The sequence below is a fragment of the Mirounga leonina genome, unplaced genomic scaffold, assembly GCF_011800145.1.
Source record: "Mirounga leonina isolate KUSES-001 unplaced genomic scaffold, KU_Mleo_1.0 Mir_224, whole genome shotgun sequence".
In the NCBI taxonomy this organism is placed as follows: domain Eukaryota; kingdom Metazoa; phylum Chordata; class Mammalia; order Carnivora; family Phocidae; genus Mirounga; species Mirounga leonina.
In genome coordinates this window covers 10,001,809-10,025,717 of record NW_023270615.1, presented here as the reverse complement: position 1 = coordinate 10,025,717, position 23,909 = coordinate 10,001,809, and the positions used below count along the sequence as shown (strand labels likewise).

General features: G+C 44.2%; 1 protein-coding gene across 7 annotated transcripts in view; it reads left to right on the top strand.

Moving 5' to 3' along the window:
- PIP5K1B (phosphatidylinositol-4-phosphate 5-kinase type 1 beta) overlaps window positions 1-23,909 on the top strand; it is a 305,430-nt gene that overhangs the window by 181,742 nt on the left and 99,779 nt on the right. For all 7 annotated transcript variants that reach the window (XM_035029097.1, XM_035029096.1, XM_035029094.1 and 4 more), the window contains 2 exons: window positions 7,825-7,977; window positions 12,585-12,884. In XM_035029097.1, coding sequence (XP_034884988.1) covers window positions 7,825-7,977; window positions 12,585-12,884 — 453 coding nt within the window. The remainder of the gene's footprint in view (window positions 1-7,824; window positions 7,978-12,584; window positions 12,885-23,909) is intronic.

Sequence of the window (23,909 nt, the reverse complement as noted above, 5' to 3'; positions counted from 1 at the left end):
AGGTAATACCGGCTCCTCGAGGCACATTAACAAGTCTTCACAGCAGTACCAACTGAGTGGAAAGTCCCTGGGCGTCCTGCTGTTCTTAAATGTGTTCCTCCAAGTAGCTGTCTGCCTTATCACGCCCCTCTCACTGAGATGTCAGGAGTCTCTACCCAGCACTACCAACCTGCCTTCACCAGCTACGCCAGGGCACAAAGCCACACATCCGGGGCAGTGGACGTGGGTGTGTGTGGATATGTACTAGAGAAGATTCTTTGGTTTCTGACCTTTCTATAATTATTGAGCGTCACTGTCATTCAGGAAGCATGTTTGGGGAACTCAGTGGGGTCTTGATACTGTCTTATGGAAAACAAGATTGACTCTCCTCTCCTGCCATGCATTGGAAGTCAGTGGATTCTCCTTCTGAAATTTCCTTGAGCTTCTGCTAGCCAAGAAGATGCCATATACGTGTGCTTCATAGCATGGATCCAGTCATTCCCTGACATGTCTGCCTGTCTATCCTTCACCCTTCGCCTTCCTGTGGTCATTGAGCTGCAGGCTGGGAAGCCCATTCTTGCATCATTCTGGCTCACAAAATGGCTTTCTTGGGGGAAGGCCTTTTCCTGATCAACAACACACATGGCTTACACAGTTTCCTAACGAGCCTTTGAACTGGCAAAGTTACCTTTGTCATGAGGTTATAGAGTATTTACAAAGCACAGGAGACTAAACTGATGGCTTCTCAGAGCAAAAGTCTTTCTTCATGTAGCTGGCAAAAGGTAAATTAATTGATCAGGTACTTTGAACACTTGTTGTAATGAAAATACTTGGCTACTAATTATAGGGAGATTCAAAAATTACAAGTCATGATACTCAGAGAACTTAGAATACAACTGGAAAGATGATTTGTTTGTATGGGAGAATCCCCAACTCTACCAGGCAGTAAGTAGACTGCAGTGCAACAGTAAATATCCAAGGATTTCAGAGGAGGGGGCGGGGGGGGGGTGTCTCCGTTACCCCAAGGATGAGGAGGGCTTCTTATAGGTGTGAAATGGTTTAGCTATGATGTGAAAATTAGAAGGGATTTGAGTAGGTGGAAAAGAAGGGAAGCATATTCAGGGGAGGGGAGGTGGTGTTAGGACGGTAGACCAGAGACGCAAATGCATTACCTATTTAGAAGCACTTGGGATGGACCAAGATGGCAGGAGTGGAAGGTTTGGATCATGAAGTTAGAAAGACAGGGCCAGATTATGCAAATAAACAGGGGTTTTTTTAATTATAGGAGACTGGTGAAATTTAAAGAGCGACTATATATTTGATGATGTTGAGGAATTAGGTTTTTGGTGGGATGATGGTATTATGGTTCTGTTTTAAAAGAGGAGTCTTGGGCTTTTTGAGACACACACTAAAGTATGGGTGAAATGATGGGATGTCTGGGATTTGCTTGGAACGAATCTTGAGGGAGGCAGGCAGAGGAGTGATGGGGTTATAGTAGAAACAAGATTGGCTGGGAGTTCATCATTGTGGAAGCTGGAAGAGAGACATATGGATGTCAATTACACAATTCTCTTTACTTTTATGTAGGTTTGAAATTTTTCATAATGAAAACTTGGAGGGCAGGGGGAGAAAAAGACAGGAACAGGCAGGTCAGAGTGCTTTTGTTTGATTCCATTTTTCCACCTCCCTGTAACTGGACCCATCTCTGGCACCTGCAAAAAACAAAGGCCCTCTAGCTGAACATGGCTACCTAGTCCCTAATGGTTATGGCCACCTACCTACCCTGCACTGAGACACCCACTGGGGACACCTCCAGCCCAGAACTAGAAGTTCACCTCCAAACCACTCCATCTGAAAACTCCAGCCAGTGATCTGAAGTGTGGTAGACGAGGAAGGGGTTTTTTTTACCTGATATGACATGCTTCCCAGAATTAGGTAAACCCTCAGACTTTTCAGCCCAACCCTTCATTGTGGATGAGCGGTCTAAAGCCAGGGGCGGAGAGGTGCCCAAGGTTACCCACGTTGGTGGGCACAGACCAGAACAGGGATCCCCCAACTGTCCCCCCATGTGCTTTTCCATTTACCAGCTGTCCTCCCAGCCCACGGAGTCTCATTCCTCTCGTTAAATATGATCTCACCCTAACACTCCCTCAGCCATCAAACTGTGAGGTATCCATTCTGAAGCATCTAGCCAAAGGAGTCAAAACACCTCCAACAAAGCATTTTTTGGAAGGGTTAATCCCAAATAAAGCGCAGGAGAATCAAATAAGACCTCCCTTAAAAACCTGTGTGAAGGAAAAAAAAGTACCGTCCAAAGCACGAAGTACATACTAGCATCTGCTAAACGGGCTCGTCAAACCCCAATCTGTGAAGATCTGATCTAAAAGGGGGGAGAAGGTAATGTTATATGGTGACTGGCAACTCTCCAGATAGGTTTAATATTGGATCTCCATGATACGCGTGCATTTCTACTTAGTCTTGTGCTCTTGCATCTGGATTAGAGCCTGAATCATTCTGTTTACGTTCTCAGTACCATGAAGGTTCACCACGTGCCTCCCGATGACAGGTATGCATTATGAACATGCATAATGTGGACTGTGAGACCGCACACCCAAGTGCTTGTGTGTGCATGGCAGCAAGACTGCACCTCCTTCCTTATTTGTTCCAAAATAAACGCCTCCCAAGGGAAGGCCAAGGGCCCCCAGAGCACTTTCCCCCATCTCTGCTTGGGCAGCAAGCCTTTGGCTTGATTTCCTTCTCCCCCAGGTGCCCGAGTGTTCCAGAATCCAGAGTGGTGATTTACATGATGTCCTTCCAGACTCACCGACACCAATAGAGAGTGGGGTGAATATTTAACACTGTCAGGGGGGAAGAAATGGCAGGAAGAATGATCTCCACCACGCTGAGCAAGTTTACATTGTTAATTTGCCTTGGCTGGACCCAGCTGGGTTGTACTTTGTGGCCTTTCCAGTGGGGATCATCAGGCGGCCCTGCAGGAGATCGAAGGGAGAGAATGGATGCATTGGAACAGCTCGCACAAAAGAAAGGACCTGCAGGAAAGTGCAGAAAACGCAGGCGTCCACGTGGGACCTTGTGGATCAAGGCTAATTAAAATGTTCCCACCTCTCCTCTTTATTTGCTCGTCCACGGCCACACTGCAGAGAAGGTTGCTCACACGGACCATGGTAACCAAGTTCTAGGGTGAGAAACCGCAGACTTACAGGTGCTAACCGTGAGGTTCCCGGTCGGCATCGTCATGCCAATGGGCCGCACACTGATGCTCTGGGGGTGTGACCCCCCGCCAGGTTGTTAAGAAGTGTCAAAACAATTTCTTTTTTCATGCATATTAACTTAAGAATTACCTAATATAGGACTGTTTGACAAGTAACCCATGAAATACTTCCCATATAATGTCAGTGCTTATAGAAGAATTTGAGACTTTAATTGGAAACAGATGTGCAGGTCTGAATCCAGTTTTCTCTAGACAGCTCTTCCTGAATCACCCCCTAATTTCTCTATTTGCAGCCTCTAATTTCTGCGTTCTGTGTTGTCGTTGGCCTTCCACAACGTCGACTCCTATCCGTAAGAAGTTTCTGTGCCAGGAATTCAAAACCCACAAAACAAAGAATCAGAATTCCTAAAGAGAGTGCGGAGTCTGCCCTCACTCTTTGTAAGAGCTTAGGGTCGACACCTTTGTTCTCCGGTGTCTCAAATTCGTGATTACGCGAAAGAGGCACCGTTCTTTGTGACTCACTCGGAATGTCGTAGTGTATCTTTGGGTAGCCCTCTGGTCGTTGGTGTTGGGCTGAAACCCTCTGTGCATGCTGAGGCACGGCCAGCTTTTTTGCACCTGCAAGGTGTCCGCCCTGTTCCCCTATGTACGGTCATGCAGTAAGAACTATGAACAGCAATAACCAAGTGGTCCCTTTTGCCAGGGGTTTTGAAAGCATCCACTTTAAAAACTTCCAGCTGCTTTCATGGAGATACTATTAGCTTTGTTTTAGAGATGAAGGTTCCTTCGACCTGGGATGCCAAGGGTCTTACTCCAGATCACATAAGCAGCCACTGATAGAAGCATGATTTTTAAAAGGTGGTTCCAGGGGCGCCTGGGTGGTGCAGTGGGTTAAGTGTCTGACTCTTGATTTTGGCTCAGGTCATGATGTCAGGGTCCTGGGATCGAGCCCCACATCGGGCTCTGCGCTCAGCACGGAGTCTGCTTGAGTTTCTCTCTCTCCCTCTACCCCTCCCCCACTCATGCTCTCCCTCTCTCTCAAATAAATCTTTAAAAAAAAAAAAGAAAAGGTTATTCCAGGTCCCATGCCCATCCCACTGAGATGAGCTTTCCACACGGATCCTGCACCCACAGCAAGGAAAGCACCGTCTGCTACCGCGGGGCTTTTACGGCATTCTGTGCGGTCTTCGGGCTGTTGTTGTTTCCCTTCCTAAGCTCTAAGTCACCCATAATGGCACACTGCTCAGCACGAAAGCATCAGGAAGCAAGCCTGGAGGAAGGAGAAGTGGAAAACGGAAGTTGCCATGGCTTTCAGCAAGGCGACACACGCTTCTTTCTTTTCTTAGAGAATTTTGTTTCCCTTATCCATGTGCTGCCAAAGCAAGATAATTTAAAGTCGGCGTCTAGAAACTGCCTTTTAATTGTTTTTCTCCCAGTTTCTTTCTCCCTTCTTCTTCCTCCCCCTACCTCCTACTCCCCTCCTTTCAGATTTCTCTGTGATGGGGACTTAACTCTTCAGAAGCCCAGCTACAAAAGCGTTGGGCCGTGTTCTGGATGTTTCCATCTTCAGGACACAATTCACTAAATCCTCTGGGGCTGGTCTGATCTCACACACTGGGTCCTGACCTTTTCCTCTGCTCTCAGTGTTTCTCTGGTCAGTAGTGGGGATTGTTAGTTGGTAAACACCGAGCACCATAACCCCAAATTTGACTTCCCTGCTGAGGGTTTTTTGTTTTGTGTGGTTAGGTTTTTTGTTTTGTTTTGTTTTGTTTTGTTTTGTTTTGCATTTCTGGTGAGATTTATAGCCCTTCACTTGTTGGTGGCGTTCAGCCATTTGTTCGACAGAAATTTATTTAGTGCCTGCCGCGTGCAAGGCACAGATCCTGCACCGTATCACCGCCTATGAGCCGAGTGGTTGATACCGTCATAGAGTTCTACGGTCTGCTGGGGGCTCGGAATAAGAAACAGGCATTTGCGGTATTTTGTGGTAACTTCCGTGATGAGAACATCCCGTGCCAGGAAGCAGATGATCTAGACTCACGGGACCGGGAAGAATTTTCCAGATTAAGTTCCGTCCAGCAAACGCTGAAAGCCAAAGTCACATAACACTTTCCTCGCTGTGCCCCGTGCCTCTTCCTTTTGTCCCCTAACCGTGGCTTCTCGGCACAGTAGACCGGAGTGGTCCTCTGCTCCAGACCTTCCTCTGGCTTTCAGCTCCCCCAGAGAAAAAGTCAACCGTCTGCTGCCCCATGTGGTCTGGCCCACCTGCTCTTCTGGCTTCATTCTTTCAGCTCTCCTGACTCTCTCTGCCCCAGCCACCGGCCTCCTGGCTGTGCCTTGAACTCCCCAGGTCTGAAGCCCTTTGCATTTGCCCTCCCCTCCCCCTGACACACCCTTCCCCCAGACAGCCACAGGCCTCTGCTCAAATACCCCCTTCCCAGAGAGGCTTCCAGTGGCCAGCACTACTTAAAATTCATGGCAAATCAGCTGTCAGTCCCTGCTGGCCCTCTGTCCGCTTTCTGTGCCCCATCTTCTCCATAGCACTTCTCATGTTCCGATGTACAGTTTCTGTACTTGTCTCCTGCCTGTTTTCTCCTGCTAGGGTCCAAGCTTCATGTGCACCTGGGCCATTACAGATGCTCAGTAGACGTTTTCTCAATGTTAAATGAGCACACGAATGAGGAGTAGCCAGCCTGGTGAGGGCAGAAGAGAGGTGGGTTTGGGTAGAGGAAGAGGCAGAATCCCAGTCGTTGAGAGTCTGTGGCACATTTGAGAAAAGGGGAAGTAGCTGTCAGTGACTAGAGCTAGATTTTAAGGAGGGAAGTGATAAAGGAGAAGGCTGGAGAGCAGGGCTGGGCCACTCATGGCCTTGACAGCGCTAGTAGGAAATCTGGGTGTTACCTTCTAACCAGACAGCAGAAAACACTGAAAATTGTGAAGGCCTGGGAGGATGTGATCAGATTAGCATTTTAGAAAGATCTCCGATTTCCTGGTGGAAAATGCATGAGAGAAGTCAAGAGTGGATAGTCGAGGCAAGGTGGAGTCTCCCATAGTAATGAAGGTATAACGTGAAACCACTGAACTTAGGGTATAAGCAAAAGAGAGGGCATGAAGGGGGCAGATACAATCAATAGTCTGGATATGAAAGGTGAGGAAATGGAAGGCATCAAGGATGATGCCCGAGTTTCTGGTTTGGGAACAAAATGAGTAAGAGGGAGAAGATAGAAATTGGGGGAGGGGGCAGGTGATCTAGAGTCACCATGTATGGTTGTGCAGGGTGTGCACTGCCCAAGAATACCTAGCTAAGCTGCAAGAGTAGAGACTGGAATTCAGCCCTTCTCCTCATCAGCCTTGTATCTGACCCAGAGCTACATCTGTCGGAAGAAAGAGACATCTCTTTCTAGGTACTACAAAAGCGTCATATGGGCTAACCATAGCCCAGAGAGGAATTTGATTTTGAACTTGGTACACATGAAGTGCTTGTAATATAACCAGATAGAAGTATCTCTTAAAAAGTTCGGCGTACAGGTCTGGATCCTTTGACAGGGATCTGGGCTGGAGCTACTCCAGCTGTTAATAGTCATCTCCTTATGGAAACCATGCATGGATGACATCTTTGGGGAAAGTAGTGAGAAGAGAATAGGTGTTGGTGTTCACGTGACAAATACACAGTGTGAGTCATATCTTCAGTTGTTATGGACACTTTCTGGAAACAGAGCTCCATAGACCACAGCACTGTTTGCATTATTTTATTGGACAGATGTGATGATTGATGATTCTGTCATGTCATGCTGTGTGTGGGGGGGGTGTGGAAAGCATTTCTGTTTCTCATAGAATTATTAGGATAAATGGATCAATTAAATTTTTAGAAATCTCAAAGGGCCCTCTTCGTATATACATGGAACCTCCTTTGAAAGCTCATGGCAGAGAACTTCCTGTTTCAGAATGGTCTAGATGTGTAATCTGTAATTTTCCTCCTTGGAAACTTTGTGTACAATGAATGTATTTTTTTAATTTAAAAAAAATTTTTTTATTTAAAATTCAATTGAATTAACATACAGTGTATTATTAGTTTCAGAGGTATAATTTAGTGATTCAGCAGTCTTGTATAATAGCCAGTGCTCATTCCATCACGTGCCTTCCTCAATGCCCATCACCTAGTTACCCTATCCCCCTCCAGCAACCCTCAGTTTGTTTCCTAGAGTTAAGAGTCTCTTATGGCCCTCTCTGTTTTCAGCTTATTTTATTTTTCCGTCCCTTCCCCTATGTTCTTCTGTTTCGTTTCTTAAATTCCACATATGAGTGAAATCATAATGATAATTGTCTTTCTCTGCTTGACTTGGCATAATACCCTCTAGTTCCATCCACATCCATGTTGCAATGGCAAGATTTCCTTCTTTTTGATGGTTGAGTAATATTCCATTGTATATATATGCCACATCTTCTTTATCCATTCATCTGTTGATGGACATCTAGGCTCTTTCCATAGTTTGACTGTTGTAGACATTGCTGCTATAAACATTGGGGTGCAGGTGCCCCTTTAAATCACTATGTATCCTTTGGATAAATACCTAGTGGTATATTTTTAATTGTTTATTTATTTACTCTTGTAGTATTCCATCTGCAGTGAACCTCTAATAGAGCTGTCCAACCCCGGAGCCAGTGGATCCTTGTTTTTTGTGACCAGTGATGATGAATTTATCATCAAAACCGTTCAGCATAAGGAAGCTGAATTCCTTCAGAAGCTGCTGCCAGGCTATTACATGGTAAGTAACCATCTGTAATTAAAACTCCTACCTGAGATTTAATTACTTTCCACAAGTTTTTTTTTTCCCCTCTGCTTTTTTACCGTCACCCTGTGGCATGTTTCTTTCTCTTGGGTGAGCTTTGTTTTGCATTTGGATTGTACTGCGACTGTTGTGGACTCGATTTTACCAAGTAGAACTGTTAGTAGAGGATAGTTGACTCCCACAGTTCTGGGTTCAAATCCCAGCTCAGCCAGCAGCGAACGGTATGACCGTGAGTAAGCAATATAAGCTCTGAGCTGCAGTCTCCTCAGTCTTTAAAAGCTGCAAAATACCTGTCTTAGATGGTTGTTGTGATCAAGAAAGACGACTGGGTGTAGGATAAAGAAAGCAGTGCCTTGCCAGGCTCTTGGCTCCCAGTACAGAGTCATAATGTGAATGCTTAGCATTCATTGAGCACTAAGCTATATGTGAAACACAGCTGTAAAAATAGTATTTAATGCCCAAATCTGCTGGAGATTAGTCACACGTATAAATATAGGGATCAAAATCGAAGTAAAAATCTCAGTGGACAGGATGGACGGATTTTACAAGGTTTGATCCTGAACAAAACTGGGAAATTTTTTTTAGAGCGTATTGTCTACTTTATATTAGAGAAAACAGAAGATCCACAAAGCAAGAAAAATGCAGCCGACTCTCATTTTTTGCCCAGAGATACATACTGCTAATATTCGGTGTATGTCCTTCCTGATGTATTCCATTCATACACACATTTTTTAAATAATGTGAAATTGGGATCAAATGGTCATTGCACTTTACTAACCCACTAAGTGAGTAAATCTTAAACGTGTATAGTTTTAAGCTTAGGTAGACTAGTCTCTTGTTCTAGAACTGCATTGTCCAATAGGGTAGTCATTAGCCATATGCAGCTACTAATTTGCAATTAATTAAAGTTAAATGGTAAAATTTAGCTGAACAGGTGGTTTACCCCAATCATGTAAGCTAGTATAACAAATAGTGTAATTCATCCAGTTAACAAGAAAAAATGTGAACATCATGTGGTAATCCAAATAAATGTTGAATAGAAACAAAGGCATTCAAAAGTCAACATCTTCTCCTGCTTAAAATTCTTTAAATTGGCAGGGAAGTTTTAACGTAAACAAATAAGTTAACACACATATTATGCATTTATCAGTCTCCAAGATTTATTTAGTACCTCATGGAGAAGAACAAGAGCCCTTTAATTGGAAATAATGGAAAAAGATAAGGATTCCCCTCCATCATTGTTTGCAAGATATATATTTGCAAGAATTTCTAGCAATAATAACTTTCTGAGTATGAAAAGGAATAGAAAAGTATAAACACTCTTCTCTTGTAAACGATACAATTAAAAATGAGCAAAACGTCAAGAAAATTAACTAGCAGTTTCTGGAGGTAATGAGAGTCCAGCAGATCTGCAGGATGTAAGATGCATCTACACAATCCATTGTATTCCATTATGTAGATCATCTAGAGTAGGAGGATAGAAGGGAGAAAATGAGATCCCGTTTATGAGGACAATAACTTACAGTGAATGTTATTAGAATAAAGATACAGGGGCGCCTGGGTGGTTCAGTCATTAAGCGTCTGCCTTCGGCTCAGGTCATGATCCCAGGGTCCTGGGATCGAGCCCCGCATCGGGCTCCCTGCTCCGCGGGAAGCCTGCTTCTCCCTCTCCCACTCCCCCTGCTTGTGTTCCCTCTCTTGCTGTGTCTCTCTCTGTCAAATAAGTAAATAAAATCTTTAAAAAAAAAAAAAAAGAATAAAGATACAAATGAATGAAGGCAGACTATCATTCTGGTAGGGAAAGCAAATTATAGTAAGTATTACAATGTGTGAGCAATAACCCCAAAAGAATTTTTGTAATAGGAACTCTAAAATGCTTGAGTCTGTAAAAAACAAATATCTAAGAACAATATGAAGGAAACTACAAATTGTTATGGAAGGACGTAAAAAAATTTCCAACATAATGAGACACATTTCATTCCTGAACTCAGTATTGTAAAGATTTCAGTTCTCCCAAATCATGTTATAAATCCAATCTAATTCCAATCAAGAATGTCAGTAGGGCTGCTTCTCCGAGAAGATACCAAGGGTCAGATGGCACCGAGGTTGTGGGTGGGCCTGGGGGTCCCAGGGGTGATGGAATGCGAGACCATAGTGGCTTCTCTGTAGGCCAAAGACAAGGAATGGATGCCTGTCACCAAGCTGAGCCGCCTGGTCAAGGACATGAAGATCAAGTCCCTGGAGGAGATCTGTTTCTTCTCCCTGCCCATCCAGGAATCTGAGATCATTGACTTTTCCTGGGGGCATCCCTCAAGGATGAGGTTTTGAAGACTATGCTGGTGCAAAAAGCAGATCTGTGCTGGCCAGTGGACCAGGTTCAAGGTATCTGTTGCCATCGGAGATGACTGTGGACACGGTGGTCTGGGTGTTAAGTGATCCAAAGAGGTCGCCACTGCCATCCATGGGGCCATGATTCCAGACAAGCTTTCCATCTACCAGTGTGACGAGGCTACTTGGGGAACAAGATCGACAAGCCCCCCACTGTCCCATGCAAGGTGACCAGCCGCTGTGGCTCTGTGCTGGGGTGCCTCACCCCTGACCCCAGGGGCACTGGCCTTGCCTCGGCCCCTGTGCCAGAGAAGCTACTGGCGGGGGTCGGTAGAGACGACTGCCCCCTCTCAGCCAGGGACTGCACTGCCACCCTGGGCTACTTCTCCGAGGCCACTTCCGTCACCATTCCCAAGACTTACAGCTAGCTCACCCCAACTCTGGAAACAGACTGCATTCACTGAATCTCCATATCAGGAATTCACTGACCAGGGCGCCTGGCAGGCTCAGATGGTCAGGTGTCTGCTTTCAGCTCAGGTCATGATCTCCAGGTCCTGGGATGGAGCCCCACATTGGGCTCCTGGCTCAGTGGGGAGTCTGCCTCTCCCTTTGCCTCTCCCCCTGGCTTGTGCTCTTTCTGCCTGTCTCTCTCAAATGAATAAATAAAATCTTAAAAGAAAAAAAAAAAAGGAATTCACTGACCATCTTATAACGACCCACATACCAGAGTCTCCGTGCAGGGGACCCAGGCTCCCGCTGTGGCCACCACATACTTTGTACAAGAAAAATAAAGTGAACTAAGTCTGTGTTTAATAATTAAAAAAAAAAATGCCTGTAAGATTTTTCCCTGAGCTGGTTCATTTGAAAGTGACAACAAACAAAAAGAAAGTGAAAACAAGTATCATTTTAAGAGCATTTAAAAAAACAAACAGTGGAAGGGAGGGGTTGTAAGAGTAGACAAACATTTTTGATAATTAAAATAGTGAACCTGCTGTGACATATACCAAAAACCCATAAACTTTTACTAATATTAAGATATTAATATATTAAAGAATTAGTACAGTGCTAGACAAATAGATCAGTGAATTCAAACAATTCCGTATTTCACATCTTTCACACACACACAAAATCATTCCATATGGAGTAAAAACCAAATGTCATGACCAAAACTACGAAAAGTTTGGAAGAGAAGAAATTTAGGGCCTTGGGGTATAAAAAGCTTCACTAAACAGGAAGCAAAAAGAAAACACAAGAAAGAAGTACGTAAATGTGACTACATCAAAAGGCAATACATCGGTACAACAACAACAAAAAATACCAGATACAAAATTAATGTAAGCACATAGAATATTTCTAGAATGGAGAAAGTGGGGAGAGTAGTTAAAAGTTGGGAATTGGGAGAAGAATCAGGGGATAGTAGAGAAACTTCTCCTGATGTAAATGCCCTCCAACAAACTGTTCTTAATTTCTCACCTACTTTTAAAGTGAAACAAAAATAGGCATGTATTTTTATTTGTATAAAAAAAATAACATACTGGAGGAGAATATTTACCCCATAGAGAATAGGAAAATGACAAATATCCAGAGTGTATTGAGAACTCCAAAAATAACAAAAACCTACAGAAAAACAGGCAGAGACTATTAACACAGAATTGTCTTCTAAATGGCTAAAAATACATACAACATACTACATTTCTCTAATAATCAGCGGTATTCCAATTTTTTAAAAAGAGTTTCCTTTTTTTTTAACCAGTCACACTTACAGAGATTTTAAAGCTTGTTGCTGCTCATCATGGATGAAGAGTGACGAGAAATACATAATCTTACAAAGTGTGATTGTAAATCAGTCTACCCATTTTGGAAGATAATTTTTTCAGGAGCTATTAAAATTTTAAATGCTCATTGCTTAGACCCCAGCTGTTAATTTCCTTTTTAGCTCCCTTAGATCTTAGTCACACATGGCACTAATAAATTCTTTGCCTGTTTTTGGTTGAATCTCATTTGGGACTCTGTGTCCATTCAGTTCAGCCACTTTTAATGCTGTAGGTTGAGAATGATAAAGGTACTGTCCCATTGAGCCAACTTTAAGAATCAAATCAGAAAGAGCTTTATTTTAGTAATGGCCATAAATAAAGAGAATCGCACTCCCAATTTTAATTCTCATATTTCATAGATGAAAACATATATTTAACAAAATCTTCTTTTGTGAAAATAGGAGAATTGACACATTTTTTTTTTCCTTTTTCTCCTTTTAGAATTTAAACCAGAATCCAAGGACTCTTTTGCCAAAATTTTATGGACTGTATTGCATGCAGTCAGGGGGCATTAATATCAGGATTGTGGTAATGAACAACGTCTTACCGCGCTCCATGCGAATGCACTTCACATATGACCTGAAAGGCTCCACTTACAAGCGAAGAGCCTCCCGAAAGGAGAGAGAGAAGTCCAACCCCACGTTTAAGGACTTAGATTTCCTGCAAGACATGCACGAAGGGTTATATTTTGACACAGAAACGTACAACGCGCTCATGAAGACACTTCAGAGAGACTGCCGGGTAAGGACGTGTCATTGCTGTGATTGCCTTCGGACAGGCGTCTGTGGTCTTGTAACCTTGGTAATGAATGTCCGGAGTGGACGCGTGGAGTCCCGTCGTTTGCAGTCCCAGTGCCCATCCGTGCTTCCTTGATATTGAGGGAATTGGTAGATGATAAGGGAATTGTCTGGAGTATCCATGGATTTTACTAAAAAAAGCTTAAGCCTGCTTTCTTTGGTAAAATGAAAAAGGATTTTTTTTTTCCTTTTCATCCTCCCCTGGAGGGAAAAGAAATTAGGTGTAATGCACCAATTACCCAGAAAAGCCATATACAAACCTTGACAGAAGTAAGATTCCACCCGGGGAGAGAATTCTAGAGAATTGATAAGCAGATCCCTGAATACTCAGTGTGGAGGCAGAAGCTTGAGGCAAGCGGTATATTTGCTGAAATTATTTTGGGCGATCAGGAATGAGTCCCAACAGTTAGAGCAAAGACCATAATATGCAAACTTAGCCACAGTGATTGTCAGAAGGAAGGAGGACGTTAGAGTCCCCCAGCCTGCAATTCTTAGCAACCAAATAATAAGACTCAGAACCTGGGAGAGATGTTTCCGACATGGTGAATTTACAGAAGGTGGGTAAAACTTCCCTTGGAGAAAAACAGGGAAGTGGAGCTTGATGGCTTCTGAAGAATGATGATCGTTTGATGAGCAAATTCTCAGAAGTAGTGTTTTGTGGCCCAGGTGCACGTGGGAGAACCATCTAGATTCCCAGCTAAGTTGGGCACGGTGAAGGCAGGCAGACGTTGGGCTCCGACCTGGCCAGGGCAGATAGGACTCACAGCGCCTGGTTCCTGGGAAGTATGAGCTGTCTCTTCCACACTGGCTTTCTGGATCTTGTGTGGGCCTGGACAGATGACCGGCATTATGCAGAGGGAAGGGGGACAAATCCTTGCTGAGAAACACAGTCCTACTATTTATGGGTCTTTTCTTTCTACATGTTATGATGTGCAGGAGAATGCACTAAGGTGTCATTGAGGAGGGGTTGTTGCATTGATAGAGATGTTACTCCATAGCTCCTAGTCTTTTTTTTTTTTTTTTTTTTTAAGATTTGTCAGAGCACAAGCAGGGGGAGGGGCAGGCAGAGGGAGAAGCAGGCTCCCCGCTGAGCAAGGAGCCCAATGCGGGACTCGATCCCAGGACCCTGGGATCATGATCTGAGCAAAAGGCAGACACTTAACAACTGAGCCACCCAGGCGCCTGCACAGCTCCTATTCTTAATGCTTAGTGAGCCACGCTAGCCTACGATTTTTTTTAACATACATTTCAGCATCCATTTGACGTCCATACTGTTCATATTCCCATTTTAATTGGTGGGATAATTAGGCTCTTAAAGAGGTTAAGAAACCTGCCCAGCATTACTTAGCAAGTCAGTGGCAGAGCCCACACCTGTTTGGGTACAAAGTATGTGCTCTTAACAATTGAAACGTAAAGGTTCACTCTAAGGATTTTTTAAAAAAATTATCTTTTCAGAAGTCAGGGGAAGAACAGTGGGAACTAAGCAAACAAACAAAAAAAATGTCCAGCTGTGCTATTCAAGATATCTGGGTGGATATGAATGATTCATGTTTTTCTTTAAAAAAGAAAAAAAAACAAAAACATGCACACATTTTAGTAGAAACCTTTTCCTGTGCTTTTTCTGCCCTTACAGGATGTGGGTGAAAAGTGACTCTGAATTCCCCAGAGTTTAGTACAAGCCACTCCAGTTTTAGATTTGCTTTCTCTTTGTGTGTGTGTGCTTCTGGCCTCTTTAATATGGAAAGCATTTTTTTTTTCTTTTAAAAACACAGGCTCCTGTGCCAGAAAAAAAAAGAGGGAGGGAGTCAAATGTAAAAGAGCCATAGCACCAGATTTGTCTGTTTATTCGTGTTTCCTGAGCCCAGATAGAACAAGGTCAAACATGACTCTCCGTCAGGAATGAGACCCTGGGGATTTGCCTTTTCTTTTTTTTTTTTTTTTTTGGAAGACTTGTTTTAAGGAAGGTCAACATAGAGGTCCTAAAACTAACTCCCTCTGACTGGCTGCATTTGATCTTGACCCAAACACAGACCATGGAACTTCTTTAAATTACGCACAACATTCGTCTTCAGAAAGGCTTTTCTCAGGGTGGTGCGGGAGCTTGTACATGCCTCACTGTGGGGGAACCCGAGTCCTTTCCGTGATCTGCCTTGACCGTGACAAGGTCTCTGTGATCTGCAGTCAGCAGCTGGTTCTCTGAGCAGAGCTGCCATGAGGAACTCGGGCACATTTCCGCAATGATGGGTCTTCATATTTCATAGTCATGGGCCTCTTGGCAAAACCGACGAAAGCTGTGAACTGTCTCCCCAGAAAAGTGGCCATCCACTCCACAATTCCTGAATCCCTTGGCGCCCATTACACCCCCACCCACCTTGTCCCAGGTTCAGGGTCTCCATCCTAGAGCCAGGCAGCGATCCGCTCTCTCTCCTCAGGTCATCCTCTGAAGGGCCAACACCCTGGATGCTGGAACAGGATGTGTGGTTGGTGTTGCTGGGGGTGTCTCTTGGCCTGGCACATCCCTCACTTTGTAGGACCTGGCTTCAGTGCCAGCTGAGGTGCCATGGAGATGCATGGAAGGTGTGGGGTCCCCGCAGGGCTGGTTCCAGTGCCGAAGGATCGGGACTCTCTATGGTTCACAGTCCTCTGCCTCAGTGAGGTGGTTCCACTAAGACTCTAGACCCACAGCAAGCAGGGGACTGCTTCACTCTGTCAGCAGCCTGGCCACAGAAAGGTGAACTGGGCCCATCTTAGGATACATCGTTTCATTTACTTATGGGACAAGCAGTGCAGGCCTATTGTCTGCCAACATGAGGTGAATGACCACCATGTCTGATCGTTGTCATGCAGCGTATGAAGTGCAGTGGTAATATTCTAAGGCTGTAGGCGGATCAGAGTAGGTGACATCATAGCTTGGGTCTGAAGAAGAGTTCTCCAGGCAGGCAATGTGATAGAGGCATGTTTCTGGGAAGAGAGAACAATGTAAGCTAGGCATGAAGTAGCAGGACGTGATCTAAGAGCTAGAAGTCTTTGGCATTGCTGCAGTTAGTATTAACGGAGAGCATGTGAGGCAGGAGAGAAAAGCCGTCAGGAGCCAAATCGTGTCAGAAGGCCCTTTCTGGCCAGGCCAGGGTCCTCTGAAGGGCTTCGAAGTGGCAAATCCAAGAATCCCAGACCTTTGGACTCGAGCTTGTCTGTTGTTCCCAGGCAGATATGATAAACCTCCTGACCTCTCCCTGGCCTCTTGCTTCCTGCCCACTCCAACTCTTTCATTTTTTGGCTTGACATCTCAGACCCCAGGATCCCATTTCCCTTGCATGAGTGCTGGCCAGAAGACACCTGCGTGGCTCACTGACCCAGCGTCACTGGTGTCCTTTGTGTCCCACTCCCCACGGTCTCCTTCCCTCAGTCCCAGTCAGAGCTGCTTCTGGACTCTTGTGTCCAAAATGGCCTGGTCTGCCTCCTCCCACAGAGAGCCATTTTCTGCCAGTTTCCCTGGAGCGGCCCCGCTCCACTTTCCCCAGCTTCCCCAGCCCGAGCTTAGGCCCTAGTCTATAAGCCTGCCCTCTGTGATGGTCCATCCCTGGCCAACTCCTCCACAGAGCACCTTAGCCACTTGGAACTCTTCTAGAAAACTGAATGTACTTTATCTTTCAAACCTGCTGAGCCTACCCCTCATATGATTCAAACAAAGCCTCTTTCCAGAAGCACAGATCCAGATCTTGGGTCCTCCCCAGTTTCCACATTATTGACAGTGTCTGGGGGGAATGGACATGTAAATAATTGGGTCCCCTTTCTGGAAGCATTTCCACTCCCTGGGCCTCACCCTCTGCCTGTCACTGACAGCCTTCTACGCCCGTAAGTGAGCTTGACCCAGGGTAAGAGTTGTGACAACAGAGCCCTGCAGGCCATCAGAGGTTACTGGTTGCTATCAAAAGCAGGAAGTAGGGTTTATTCAAACCATCCCCACATGATGAACAAGCTGAGAGGCAATACTTTATACTCAGTAAGTCATCGAGTCTGCCTCCTCAGTCAGTCTTGGATCCGCCCCCTCTGCTCCATATACATAGCCCCTGCCTTTATTGAGACCCTGATGATTCATTCCTGGGGCTTTTGCAGTAGCATTTTTACTCATTTTTAATGTCATTGCCCTCCAACGTGTCCTCGAGGCTGCCGCCAAAGTGATCCTCTGATCAGAAGACACCAGTCCCTTAAGATCCTCTAAGTGCAGCTCCCCACTGTCTGTGAACCCAAGCCCACTCGTTCTACCTTGGGACACTAAGATCCTTCCTGCTCTGGCCCCTGCTACCTTCTCCAGACGCTCCTTTGGCTTCCTTTTTGGCCTTCTCTTGCCTCCGCCCAGAGCACCTTCTCTCTCCAGTCATTCTGATCTCCTGGACCCACTCTGTGAAGGTTTGGCCTCTTCCTCCATGCCTCACTGAGATGGGCTCTTCTTCCCCGCTTTTCTTCACCTAGAAGAACCTGCTCCTCTCGGAGACCACCCCCCAGCATCGCTTCCTCTGAGACCACCATGCTGTGGCTCCCCAGGCACCCTGGGTTGACCTCTTTTGCAGGATTTAGCACACTCTTTTATTTATTCGCGTGCAGGTCCTCGAGCTTGAGGATCAAACCTTCATCTCTCACTGTATCTGCATCTCCTGGTCCTTAGTAAGTGCTTACTGAAATATGTATTTGAACAAAGGAATAAGCGCAATAAACTATCAGATGACAAAGACGCGTTTAGGTCACATCTCCGAGAAAATCTATCTTTGGTGACTTGTGTGTATCTAGGCGATTTTTGAGTTCTGCCTGTTGGAGGAAGAACCCGCTTTCACGCTGTGCCTGCCAGGTTGGCACTGAGAATGTAATAAAGCAGATGATCTCCGTTTTTAATCATTTGGGATTATTTTGAAAAACAGTACCGATTGTCCCTGTATTAAGCCACTTGTGTAACAAAAGTATATTTATCTTTCAATCGTTTTCCCATAGAAGCAGTGTTGTGGAAGTCGTTAGACTTGACTTTATTGAATACTGACCCATGTCTTCTTTAGGTGTAGGTTTTGTCTCCTTACATAGTCTGTAAATGTCTCAAAGGCCAAAGCTCATTCCTGATCCTTCCCTGCCAAGTGCAGTACCTGGCTTATTGTATATACTCAGTACATATTACAAGATTATGTAAAAAATTCTTTCAAATTGAAATTTATTAATTTTGGAAGAATAATTGGGAACTATTTTTATGTTCATTTTTTTAAATTGTTTCTGTTTTTTTATTATTATTATGTTATGTTAATCACCATACATCATTAGTTTTTGATGTAGTGTTCCATGATTCATTGTTTGTGCATAACACCCAGTGCTCCATGCAGAATGTGCCCTCCTCAACACCCATCACCAGGCTAACCCATCCTCCCACCCCCCCTCCCCTCTAGAACCCTCAGTTTGTTTTTCAGAGTCCATCGTCTCTCATGGTTCATCTCCCCCTCCGGTTTCCCCCCCTTCATTCTTATGTTCATTTTTAATTTACTATAATTATTTCTTCTCTGACATAACATATCTATGAAAAATTTAAAGAGTCCCCTATCAATTAATTTGATAAATTATTACATCCTACAATATTTATTGATAACTCTGGGGAAATGACATCAATGCAAAGTACATTAGTGAGAACTTGTGTTTATGATCCAAATATTTCTTATTCCTTTAAGTGGGAGTCCTACCAGACACAATCCTGGTAATTAATGACCCAAATGACTCATTTTACATTTATTATCATTTTTTGTTGAGCAGCAAAGTTATTAATCTTTAAATAGTGTGGAACAAATTTTCTTTTTTCACACAAATGTCTCACCATGAATATTAATAGGCTCTCAGAATTTAATGAAACCAGTCTTAAGAATACTGAGCCTTTTTGACATGCAGAGTGGGATCTTTCTTTCTAACTATGTATGGCAAGCTCTAAACGTGTAGATTGGATTCTTCTCAGCTATGGGCATGCTAGCGTGGATCACCAAGTAGATGATTTTCTATACTACTAAATTTAGCGTTTTGGCTAGTGCTTACCCCTCAGCTGTAATTTTGTTCAGCATTAATATCTTGCGCTTAGTTTTTTCTTTCTTTTTTATATTGGTTGCATATAAGTTATCCCTCCCAGTTACCATAAAAGAGGAAAAAAATGCTTCAGATCTCATTTCTATTAAGTGCAAGAATGTTACCAACCCACATCTCTATACCATACCTTGAAAGATTATTTGCCAGGGTGCCTGAGTGGCTCAGTTGGTTAAGCCTCTGACTCTTGGTTCCAGCTCACATCATGATCTCAGGGTCGTAGGATCGAGCCCCACATAGGGTTCCACACTCAGCGAGGAGTCAGCTTGGTATTCTCTTTCCTCTCCCTCTGCCCCTCCCCCATTCATGCACACACACACTCTCACTCTCTCTCTCTAAAAAATAAATAAATCTTAAAAAAAAGAAAGATGACTTGCCCAAAAGAGGCATAAATAAATTCACTGTCTTTCGAATTATGTTTTACAAACACTAATCCCATGATACATTTGATGTGCTCCATTGTTTCAGATTATGAGTTGTGCTCTGTATGCTATTATTATTTTGATACCATTGCAATATAAACAGAAAACAAAGTCAAAGTTGGTGAACAAATAAATAAAACCAGCTCCTAGAATCAAAGACTGGGCTGGAAAGAATCATAAAGGTCCCTGGGAAAGAGGAGCACGGTGCCTTCCACACTCTAGTCTGAGAGAAACGAATTATGGACATAGATGTCTTTGCCTGGCCAAGCTAGATTTCCTTGTGAGAATAAAGACATTATCACATTCTCAAGGACTTGAAAAAGTTTTCCACTTAAAAATCCTCTTTCGCAAAAATGCTCATTTTGAGATCATTATACATTCACATGTAGTCGGAAGAATAATACAGAGAGATCGTGTATACTCTCCACCTCGTTTCCCCAGTGATAACATGCCGTATGACCTTAGTGTAATACCAGAATCAGGAAATTGACATTGGTACTATCCACTGACCTTTTTCAGCTTTTACCAAAGCACTCATTTGTGTGTCTGCATGGGCATATGTGTAGGTGGTTTTATGCAATTCTGTGCTTATATAAATTCACTTTACCACCACAGTCAAGTATGGAACAGTTCCTTCACAAACATCCCTCATGCTACCCTTTTACACATAATCAGAGCCACCTCCCTCCCTCCCAGCTCCTCCCCAAACCCTTGCAACCACCAGTCTGTTTTCTTTCTCTATAATTTTGTCATATCAAGAACCATATAAATGGGGCGCCTGGGTGGCTCAGTCGGTTGAGTGACTGCCTTCGGCTCAGGTGATCCCGGAGTCCCGGGATCGAGTCCCGCATCGGGCTCCCTGCTCGGCGGGGAGTCTGCTTCTCCCTCTGACCCTCCCCCCTCTCATATGCTCTCTCTCTCTCATTCTCTCTCTCAAATAATAAATAAAATCTTTAAAAAAAAAAAAAAGAACCATATAAATGTAGTCCTGTAGGCTTTGTTCCGAGATTGGCTTTTTTCACTCTGCATAATGAGCTTGCAATCCATCCAGGTCATTGTGTGTATCAGTACTTGCCCCTTTTTGCTGTGTGATACTTCATGGTGTGGACATACCACATTGAACCATTCACCTGCTGGAGAACACGTGGCTTTTCTCTAGTGTTGGACTGTTACATATAAAGCTCCTGTCAACATTTGCATGCAGGTTTTTACATAAGCATAATGCATTTCTCTGGTAGAAATGGCGAGTGCATTCGCTGTGTCACATGGGAAGCTCACGTTCAGTGTCGTAAGGAGCTGCCATACTCTTTCCCAGAATAGCTGCACCCTCTCACATTCCCACAGGCAGAGTGTGAGCGATCGAATTTCTTTTCATCCTCACTGGCATTTGCTGTTGTTGGTGCTTTTTGTTTTAGCTCTTCTGACGGATGTGTATTTAAGTCTCTTGTTTAAAAATGACTTGAGTAGGGACACTTGAGTGGCTCAGTCGGTTAAGCGTCTGCCTTCAGCTCAGGTCATGATCCCAGAGGTCCTGGGATCGACTCCCGCTTCGGTCTCCTTGCTCAGAAGGAAACCTGCTTCTCCCTCTGCCTGCCACTCCCCCTGCTTGTGCTTGCTCTCTGTCTCTTTCTCTCTGACAAATAAATAAAATCTTTAAAAAAATAAAAAATAAAATAAATTAGAAGTACTTGAGTAGATATTCCAGTGAAGCAGAAGATACATCCAATAGGGAAGGATTTAGGGAGACTATAGGTTATTGGTGACAAATGAAGCAGAAAAACTTAGGGTTTAGTTGAATGGCTGGTCATGTGTCTGTGGGACTTAATGCAATTGATAGGAGTTCCTGAGAAGGAGAGGCCAAAAGTACAGGATTTTGCCACATGTGTTTCTAGTAATAAGCCTTTCTAGGAGACTTTGAATGCTCATAGGATTTCGTCTAACTCTACAATATAGCCATTGGTGTTTCTAAATTATTTTGCAATTACTTGGGTGAGGGTTTAATATTTGCCTTCTAAAATCTGCTCCCCAGGAGAACAGGAACTGTATGACTTCATTTTCCTACCCCTTAAATCACTTAAAAGAATAGCAGTTAGCTCAGTGTTAGTCTTTTGGGGAAGCCCTAGAGATAACAGTTTGTTTAGGTCATGCCTGGTGGCTCCATTTACGCCAACAACACAACTGTCCATCAGTCCTGGAAGGCGGCTGATGTTTGTCCAGGCTTTTGCTGGTGGCTGCGATTCAGCCATGGTGCAGATGGGTGATGGCAGGCGGCTTCTGCTGGTAGTAAGGGAAACGGCAAGATGGTCAGCACAAGAGAGTTTGAGGGAGCCTACAGAAGTCAAATTACTCTTCTGTGTTGCTGTTTTTGACCTTCTACCAACTAGGGGATACCTCAGTTTGAGCCAGACAAGTCATTCTCAATACTTGGCAAAACCAGCTTTTCCAATTTGGGGTGGAGGCAGGCAGGGTTCCATCTTAGATAGAACCTGTGGATCCCAAAGTAGCTTAGCATTTAGAACACATCATACATAATATATAATTGTACTGTGTGTGTACGCAGTACAATACTTAAGCACACGATTTCCTACAGAAGAGGCACATTTCCAGGGCTCATTGTGTCTGCATGTGGGTTCAGTTGACATTTATTGTGGACTCGCTCTGAGCCCGAGCAGCGCTTGACATTATAGGTGGACTCTTCAGCGATCCTCACACCGGCCCTGTGACATGAGTGGTGTGATTTCCTTTCCAGGATGAAGAAGTGGAGACTCAGGGCAGGTGACACCTCCCAGGGCCCCAGAGCTCATGTGCTGGGTCATGACTTACACCCAGGTGTCTCTGACTACAAACGCCTAAGGAGTCTGTAGGTGGAAAAAGGGAACATCTCCTGGAATGTAAACATTAAGTACCGACACAGATTCAAACAGGATGGGCTGGAATTGCCCAGTGACTGGTTTTCCCCACTCTGACAAGGAGCTGGTGGACAAGGAGCTGTAGAAGGGACTCTATCAAAGTAGAGAACTCGATCTGGACAGGGCAAGGAGTTCATGAAATCTTGCAACCTTCTTCACGAAGGAGAGAGAGAGGAAAACAGTGCCAAGGCACTGAGGAACACAAAATAAAATTAGCAATCCAAACATTCAATTTTAAAAGTTTACTGGAAAGTGTAAACAAGCCCATTAACACTTTTCAACTGTGACCAATCTGCGTGTGCGTGAAATCCTATCAACTTAAAAGCAAAACTTATTTCTGAGAAATGTGATGGGCACGGTGGAGTTGACTGTTTTTCACAGATTGTTTTTCACATGTTGTGGAGAGGGAGATAGAGCTCTAGATGTGCTGTCGGCTCCTGTGTGAGCAGCTTTCGAAAATTCTCATCAGCCGCAGAAATGACGGGATTATCAAGCCAGTATTTGTTTTAACCCTCACTCCAAACCAAATGGAGCGTTATGAAAATTTCTACAGAAAGAGTGGTAGCAGGAGGCTGAAAGTATCTACCTTGGCCCTAAGTAAACTCCTTTTCCTTTTCCTCCGAAAAGATCACCTAAAATTAGACAACTCAGATGTTCCCTGAGGAGTGGTGGTGGTGGTTCCGTGTCTAACCAGCTTTCATTTGAAGTAACTTATCACACAGAAATAGAAATATACAATAATTGAACTTAATGGGAGCTGAAGTCCTTGGGCTTATGAAATAGAACGATGCTATGTCTGATATATTAGGGTTTTCTGCTTTGGTGTGAAAAGAACCAGCCCGTCTTTGATTTTGTGGTTGACCAGAAATCTAGAGGTAAGATCTATGTAGGTTCCCAAGTGGAATGACTTACAAAATATCCGAGGGGAGGCAGGAGAAGGAAGGAAATGTCCCCACAGGCTATATCCTCCTCCCCACTGGGAGTCCTGGGAAACCAGAGAGAGGAGCTGTAGCAGGAAGGGGAAGTGGCCTCAGGCGGGCATGATGGTGGCAACTCTGCCTTTGAAGATGGGTCTGGAAAGGCTTTGAGGTTGGCCAGTGTGGATCCGGTTGTGGATGCCAGCATCAGTCAGTCACATGGATGGCCTTGTGAAATAGAGCAGGGTTGTCAACACCCAAACCAAAGGAGACAAAAGGGTGGCAAACCCTAGTAGTTTATAAAATGGAGTTGAGGCTCCATAGCTTAGGAGAAACTTCTGGAATCTGGTGACAGACTAAGTTGCAGAGATCGAAGGAGTGTTAGAGAGCTTCCTGGGTCTGAGAAAACATTACAAAGTTTAGGAAATGGTTCAGAACGATCTTGTGGCTTGTTACCCAGCTTGCTGTGCACCTGTCAAGCAAGATCTTGTCTTCCTCCCAGAAGCTTGCAACTCCAGCAACTGGAAACGCTTCTCAAGGGGAAAATCGGTTTGATTTGAACAGGGCTTTATGTTATTCATTTGACATCCCGTGCCGAGTACCCACACTCTGCAGGAAA